Source organism: Rhinopithecus bieti, unplaced genomic scaffold (assembly GCF_001698545.2).
Source record: "Rhinopithecus bieti isolate Rb0 unplaced genomic scaffold, ASM169854v2 scaffold_28822, whole genome shotgun sequence".
In the NCBI taxonomy this organism is placed as follows: Eukaryota; Metazoa; Chordata; class Mammalia; order Primates; family Cercopithecidae; genus Rhinopithecus; species Rhinopithecus bieti.
Genome location: NW_016812536.1, coordinates 56,958 through 64,880, shown reverse-complemented (window position 1 = coordinate 64,880; position 7,923 = coordinate 56,958). Strand labels below are relative to the sequence as shown.

The following is a 7,923-nucleotide window of genomic DNA, read 5'->3' as shown; positions in this document are numbered from 1 at the left end:
TTTTTGTATTTTAGTAGAGACAGGGTTTCATCATCTTGGCCAGGCTGGTCTTGAACTCCTGACCTCAGGTGATCCACCTGCCTCCGCATCCAAAGTGCTGGGATTACAGGTGTGAGCCACCGCACCCGGCAAACTTTCTTTTTTCTTTTTTTGAGACAGTCTTGCTCTGTCTCAGCTCACTGCAACCTCCACCTCTCGGGTTCAAACAATTATCCTGCCTCAGCCTTCCAAGTAGCTGGGATTACTTACAGGCACGCACCACCACACCTGGCTTTTTTTTTTTTTTTTTTTGAGACGGAGTCTCGCTCTGTCGCCCAGGCTGGAGTGCAGTGGCCGGATCTCAGCTCACTGCAAGCTCCGCCTCCCGGGTTTACGCCACTCTCCTGCCTCAGCCTCCCGAGTAGCTGGGACTACAGGCACCAGCCACCTCGCCCGGCTAGCTTTTGTGTTTTTTAGTAGAGACGGGGTTTCACCGTGTTAGCCAGGATGGTCTCGAACTCCTGACCTTGTGATTCGCCCGTCTCGGCCTCCCAAAGTGCTGGGATTACAGGCTTGAGCCACCGCGCCCGGCCTGGCTAACTTTTATACTTTCAGTAGAGACAGGGTTTCTCCATGTTGGCCAGGATGGTCTCGAACTCCTGACCTCAGGTGATCCGCCCGCCTTGGACTCCCAAAGTGCTGAGAGTACAAGCAGGAGCCACTGTGCCCTGCCAAACTTTCCTTTTTCAAACCTATTGTTGGCAAACTCTTTTCACCAACCCACAAGTCGGCCACCACTCCCCAGTGCCAGGGCTCTGACACCTCGCCTGGCAGGAACTTCTGAAGACAAACTGAGAGCCTGACACATTCAGAACAAAAATGGTGCTGCTTCAAATCTTACATGTCTGGGGTTCCCAACCGTTTTCAGACTGACCACAAAATGTGACCTGCGAGACACTACCTCTGACTGGCAGAGGCCAAGAGAGTGCCCCTGAGGTAGGAGGTGGAACTTAGACAGTTGACCAGGTTGAGGATTGGCTAAAACAGGGTCGGGGCAAAAGCAGCTTTCAGTCAGATACGCCCGCCACTGTGCCACGTCAGTTTACCGTTGCCATGGCAACACCCAGGAGCTGCCACCCCTTTCCATGCAATGACCCAATGGTGACTACTCCTTCCCTAGAAACTTCTCCATAAACCATCCTTTAATCTGCATGCAATCAAAAGTGCCTATAAGTGTGACTGCAAAACTGCCCTGAGCTGCTCCTCTCTGCCTACGGGTAGCCCTGCTCTGCGGGAGCAGTCACAGAGCCGTCACACCACCTGTTCAATGATGCTGTTTTCTTCTACCTCTGGCTTGCCTTTGAATTCTTTCCTGGGCAAAGCCAAAACCCTCACTGGCTAAGCTCCACTTTGGGGCTTGCCTGCCCTGCATCCCTCCCACTTGGTCACAACTCAAGCTTTCAAGGACATAAAAAGAGAGGAGAATCTCATCCAGTTTCCATCTCAGGGACCCACAGCAAAGATGCGTCTGACTAGACGCATCTGATCAGAGTTGCAAAGCTGACTAGCCCGCAGGGCGGCCCCACCCGGGGCTTACAGGGGTTTTCGGCCTGTGTTCCTCCCCACGATACCCCTCTTTATGACAGAACGACACAGAAAGACAAGAATGAAAGATGACTGTTTCTGGGGAAAAAGCAATCAAACAATATGAATACAACACTAATCACATGAATACATATCTCTCATTAAGACTCTGAAGAGGAAAGCAAGGTAAACAGTGATTTTTACCGTCGGCTTGACAAGATTCCACAGAGCGGCCAGGAGCCTGGCTGCTAAGACTTTCTTACCCTTCTTTCTGCCAGTTTGTCCGGTCCTGGGTTCCCTCGACAGAGGATCCCGGGAGAGTGACTTTAACTATCCTACCGATTACACCAAAACTGTAGGAGCCTAGACAAAAGCCCTCTGCACTGTGAGTTCACAGAAAATCAACTGACAAAAGCCAGGTTAGTAAGAGAAAAGGCATACAGATTTATTCACGCACACAGGGAGAACCAAGGTGATGATCCCAACCTCCCAATGGGGTTCGGAAGCTTACATACCATCCTGAGGTTACAGAAAGAACAGAGGCTCAAAGCATGGCCATAAACAGTTTATAGTGGAAAATCAGGTGACAGTGGCAAGATCGGTTATGGGAGGGAGAGGAGAGGAGGCCTGGCTAGCTAAGGTGGCCTTGTTCTACAGATGAACCTCACAGGTAGCAGCCCTGAGACAACAGATGGTGAATGTTCCCTTTAAAGGCGTCAGACTCTGTCACTCTTCCCAGATCAGGCAAGGGAGGGCCTCAGAGAAGGCCTGGCCGCATCAATGCAGATTCTCTCCACAAATGCAAATCTCCCCCACAAGACAGCTTTTCAGCTATTCTTCTGTTTCCAGTCCTTCCCAGTAACTGTTTGAACCACGTCAAGGAAATATATTTGGAGGTGACATATTTTGTTTTCCTTCAAGATCAAAAAAGTTAAGTCCAAGACTGTCCAACAAGGGAGCGAGGACTCAACCATGTTGTCCTCATATAAGTTTTTCCCCAGCAACGTAACCCTGCAACAGGCCAGACTGGACCCCAGACACACATTCCACACCATACCATGCCTCCACCACCCAAACCACAGACACACCCTACCTTAAACACCAGACACACACACACACCTTAACTACCACAAACACACATATGCCACACCTCTACCACCACTTACACCTCCCAACACCACACACATACGCGCCTCAAACACCACACACCCCTCAAACACCGCACACACACACCCCACACACACACCTCAAACACCACACATATACCTCAAACACACACGCAAAACCACAAACACCACACACATCTCAACCACACACACCTCAAACACCACACACACACACACCCCACACACACCTCAAACACCACACATATACCTCAAACACACACGCACAACCACAAACACCACACACACATCTCAGCCACACACACCTCAAACACCACACACACACCTCAAGTACCGCAAACACATACGCCACACCTCTAACACCACACGCACCCTCCCAACACCACACATATGCGCCTCAAACACCACACCCCTCAAACACCACACACATACACCCCCCACACACACACCTCAAACACCACACACACAACCTTAAACACCAGACACCTCAACCACACACACACACAGCCCACACACCTCAAACACCACACAGACCTCAAACATCACACACACACCTCGACCACATGCACACACATATCCCTCAAACACCACACATACACCACAAACACACATACCCCACACCTCTAACAGCACACACACACCCCCAACACCACACACAAACCTCAAACACCACACACACCTCAACCACACACACTCCCCACACACACACCTCAAACACCACACACAAACCTCAAACATCACACGCACACCTCAAGCACATGCACACACATATCCCTCAAACACCACATACACCTCAAACACACACACCTTAAACACCACACACACCTCAACTACACACACACACACACCTCTCAAACACTGCACACACCACCTCAATCACACACGCACACACGCCTGAAACACCACACATACATAACTCAACACACACACCCCACACACACCTCAAACACCACACACCACCTTAACCACACACACATGCACACACACCTGAAACACCACACACACAGACCTCATACCACACACAGCTCAAACACTACACACACCACACAGACATACAGTCCCCCGCACCCACACCACAGCTCACCCGCACATAGACACACGTACGCAGGAGAAAGGGTGTCAAAGCTTTTGCTAGTCGTGAAGAAAAAGCCCGCAGTCCATGGGGCTGCACGGTTTCCCCTGCGATTTGCTCATTCACCAGGCGCCCATAACGCTCCGTGCTCAGGTCTCTTAGAGGAGGGCCCGAGTCTCCCAGTACCCGGAGGTCTGGGGGCGCACGAGCCGCTCCTCTTCTGCAGAAGCTCCGGACCGAAAGGGCCCCGGACACTAAGCAGCGCCGAGCTCCGCGCGCAGCCCGGGACGCCTCAACCGGATCCGACCGCGCAGAAGAAGCTCCCAGAGCCCGGTTCACGACCGCAGTCAACAGCCTCAGGGTGCAAACTGCGGTCTCGAAGCGAGCACGCGCAGCAACGCCGCCCGCCCCCGGCCCCGCCCCTGCCCGGGCCCCCGGCCCCGCCCCTGGCCCCGCCTCGCGAGGGTCACAGGTCACGGGGCGGTGCCGAGGCGGAAGAACCCGCAGCCCCGGATCGAATCCTCCTGGGCTCCGCCCAGCGCCTTCACCCTGCACCGACTCCGCCGGTCAGCGTCCAGTGACTTATGCCCCCGACCCTGAGCCCGGACCGCTAAGCGAAGAGGATCAGATCTCCGCTCGAGAATCTGAAGGTGCCCTGGTCCTGGAGGAGTTCCGTCCCAGCCCACGGTCTCCCGGCACTGTCGGGCCCCGGTCCTCTGGAGCTTCAGGAGGCGGCCGTCAGGGTCGGGGAATATTTGGGTCTGGGGTCTCAGGGGAGGGCGGCGCCTGGGTCTGTGGTCTCGGAAAGAGCCTGCTGGAGCCAAGTGGCCCTCCCTCTCTTGGGACAGACCCCTCGATCCCGTGTCCATGGGGGCACCGCGGTCCCTCCTCCTGGCCCTGGCTGCTGGCCTGGCCGTTGCCCGCCCGCCCAATATCGTGCTGATCTTTGCTGACGACCTCGGCTATGGGGACCTGGGCTGCTATGGACACCCCAGCTCTACCACCCCCAACCTGGACCGGCTGGCAGCAGGAGGGCTGCGGTTCACAGACTTCTACGTGCCTGTGTCTCTGTGCACACCCTCTCGGTAAGGAGGCGGCAGCGCCTCTTCTCCTCCATTCCTTTCCTCCCAATGGATTGCAGGAGGGCCAGAAAAACGTCTGTCTCTTTCTCTAGGGAAGGCCACATTTCTGCCTGCCTCACGGACTCTGTGACTTGTCCTGCAGGGCCGCCCTCCTGACCGGCCGGCTCCCAGTTCGGATGGGCATGTACCCTGGCGTCCTGGTGCCCAGCTCCCGGGGGGGCCTGCCCCTGGAGGAGGTGACCCTGGCTGAGGTCCTGGCTGCCCGAGGCTACCTCACAGGAATGGCCGGCAAGTGGCACCTTGGGGTGGGGTCTGAGGGGGCCTTCCTGCCCCCCCATCAGGGCTTTCATCGATTTCTAGGCATCCCATACTCCCATGACCAGGTAGGAACCACCGGGGCCCTCAGCCACCCTCCCACCTCCCAAAGTTCCCCAGCCCTTGATGTTCCTGCAGCCCTGTCTGCCACCCCAGCCCTCACTGGAGCTGCCCGCCTCAGGGCCCCTGCCAGAACCTGACCTGCTTCCCACCGGCCACACCCTGCGACGGTGGCTGTGACCAGGGCCTGGTCCCCATCCCACTGTTGGCCAACCTGTCTGTGGAGGCGCAGCCCCCCTGGCTGCCCAGATTAGAGGCCCGCTATGTGGCTTTCGCCCGTGACCTCATGGCCGACGCCCAGCGCCAGGATCGCCCCTTCTTCCTGTACTACGCCTCTCACGTAAGTGATCTTGGCCCCACCCCTGGCTACTCGTGACCCCTACCCAGTGCTAACTCCAGTCTTTGCCCCCAGCACACCCACTACCCTCAGTTCAGTGGGCAGAGCTTTGCAGAGCGTTCAGGCCGCGGGCCATTTGGGGACTCCCTGATGGAGCTGGATGCAGCCGTGGGGACCCTGATGACAGCCATAGGGGACCTGGGGCTGCTTGAAGAGACGCTGGTCATCTTCACTGCAGACAATGGGTATGCCTGCCAGCAGGGCAGCAGGGTGTTCCCGCCCTGTCACAGACCAGGGCCCTGGGGGCCTTGCAGTTCAGCTGCTGGGCAAGAACATAGTGGGTGAGGGGGTGTCAGGAGATGCTGGCCACGTTGCAGGGATCCAAGGTGTAGTTAGGAGACACAGGTGCACAGAGAACTGGTCATGGTAGGCCTGGAAGATGCCAGGCTCATGCTGGGCACCTCCAGGCAAGCTTTGTGACTTAGAGGTGTGGGGCCACTGGTCACCCTCGGTGGCTCAGAGGCCGTGGCTCCATGGCTTATGAGCTCCTCCTGTGTCCCAGACCTGAGACCATGCGTATGTCCCGAGGCGGCTGCTCTGGCCTCCTGCGGTGTGGAAAGGGAACCACCTACGAGGGCGGTGTCCGAGAGCCTGCCTTGGCCTTCTGGCCAGGTCACATCGCTCCTGGTCAGTCCGCAGGCCCTCTCCTTGGGAACTCTGGCCCCACCACCCCAACCCTGGTGGCGAACTGAGTGACTGCACAGCCTCTTGCCCCCAGGAGTGACCCATGAGCTGGCCAGCTCCCTGGACCTGCTGCCCACCCTGGCAGCCCTGGCTGGGGCCCCACTGCCCAATGTCACCTTGGATGGCTTTGACCTCAGCCCCCTGCTGCTGGGCACAGGCAAGGTAGGGCCGGTGACCCCTGGTCCCAGCTCCTTGGCCCCTGTCCTGACCCCTCCCCTGGGGTGAGTGTGGGCAGTGCCTGAGAGTCTGTGCCTCAGGGCCTCCTGCATTTAGCGGCATCCAAGTGGCGCCACCTCTCAGGTTCCTGGGGTGGGCGAGAAGCAGTGCACGTCCAGGGCCTCACACCAGGGCTGGCAGCCCCGGGTATCTGCAGTGCTTGGGGCCCGTCCAACCCCGTGACCCCTGACTCTGCCCCCAGAGCCCTCGGCAGTCTCTCTTCTTCTACCCGTCCTACCCAGATGAGGTCCGTGGGGTTTTTGCTGTACGGAGTGGAAAGTACAAGGCTCACTTCTTCACCCAGGGTAATCCCTCCCCGTGAATCCCTCCACCTGACCTGCTGACCCCTCCGCGGAGCCCCAGATCCCTGGCCCCTCCTTTCGCTCTTGCCCCGTGCACAGAATTGGCCACCTCCCCAGGCTCTGCCCACAGCGACACCACTGCAGACCCTGCCTGCCACGCCTCCAGCTCTCTGACTGCTCATGAGCCCCCGCTGCTCTACGACCTGTCCAAGGACCCTGGTGAGAACTACAACCTGCTGGGGGGTGTGGCCGGGACCACCCCAGAGGTGCTACAAGCCCTGAAACAGCTTCAGCTGCTCAAGGCCCAGTTAGATGCGGCTGTGACCTTCGGCCCCAGCCAGGTGGCCCGGGGCGAGGACCCTGCCCTGCAGATCTGCTGCCGTCCTGGCTGTACCCCACACCCAGCCTGCTGCCATTGCCCAGATCCCCATGCCTGAGGGCCCCTCGCCCTGCCTGGGCATGTGATGGCTCATCACTGTGAGCCTGTGGGGGAGGCACAGGTGTCTGGAGGGAGTTTGTACCTGATAACATAATAACACCAGTTGAGACTTGCAGGTGTGACAGTTCGTCCAATCCTGTGATAATGCTTTGTGCCAGTGCCGGTCCCCTGTGATACAAATGAGGAAACTGAGGTGCACAGAGATTCAGGACTTGTCCAAGATCACCCAGCCAGAAAGAGGTTGGGCTGGGATTTGAACCCTGGTGTCTTGGCTCTGGAAGCTGCCCTGGCACCTTGGTGATCTGTATGGGTCAGTGTACACAGGCACGCATCAGCCGTGAGGACATGGGCACATCCGTTCACAGGAGCAGCGTCACATGCCTTTCAGTGCCAGGAACGGGGTGGGAGGGTGTGAGGGCTCAGTGGCCAGAAGACTCAGAAGATGCAAAGTGCCTGAGAGAGAGAGACAGGATTTCCCCCAAGAAGAAGCATCCTTAGAGGCACAGGCATTGGACCTCCTTGGTTCTTATCAGAAACCTGTCTGAAGCCAGGTGATGAGTTGCACATTCCAGGTGGGGATAAGGGGCCTGGAGCCCCTGCTGGCTCCTAGGAAGGCACAGCAGCAGCCCCTGAGACAGCCCTCCTGGGGCCCCTCCACCCTCCCAGGCC

At 57.5% G+C, this 7,923-nt stretch overlaps 1 protein-coding gene across 3 annotated transcripts; it reads left to right on the top strand.

Moving 5' to 3' along the window:
- The first annotated feature begins 4,226 nt into the window (after positions 1–4,226).
- Positions 4,227–7,376, top strand: ARSA (arylsulfatase A). Of its 3 annotated transcripts, none has more exons than XM_017896432.1 (9): positions 4,227–4,409; positions 4,608–4,844; positions 4,984–5,224; positions 5,338–5,556; positions 5,629–5,798; positions 6,116–6,240; positions 6,332–6,459; positions 6,716–6,818; positions 6,933–7,376. In XM_017896432.1, the coding sequence occupies exons 2-9, from the start codon at positions 4,627–4,629 to the stop codon at positions 7,250–7,252; spliced, it is 1,524 nt and encodes a 507-aa protein (XP_017751921.1). In that variant the 5' UTR covers positions 4,227–4,409; positions 4,608–4,626; the 3' UTR covers positions 7,253–7,376. The 3 variants fall into 3 exon arrangements, with proteins under 3 accessions (XP_017751921.1, XP_017751920.1, XP_017751922.1); XM_017896431.1 differs by having other exon boundaries at positions 4,227–4,502; XM_017896433.1 differs by lacking the exon at positions 4,227–4,409 and having other exon boundaries at positions 4,763–4,844; positions 4,934–5,224.
- The last annotated feature ends 547 nt before the right edge of the window (positions 7,377–7,923 follow it).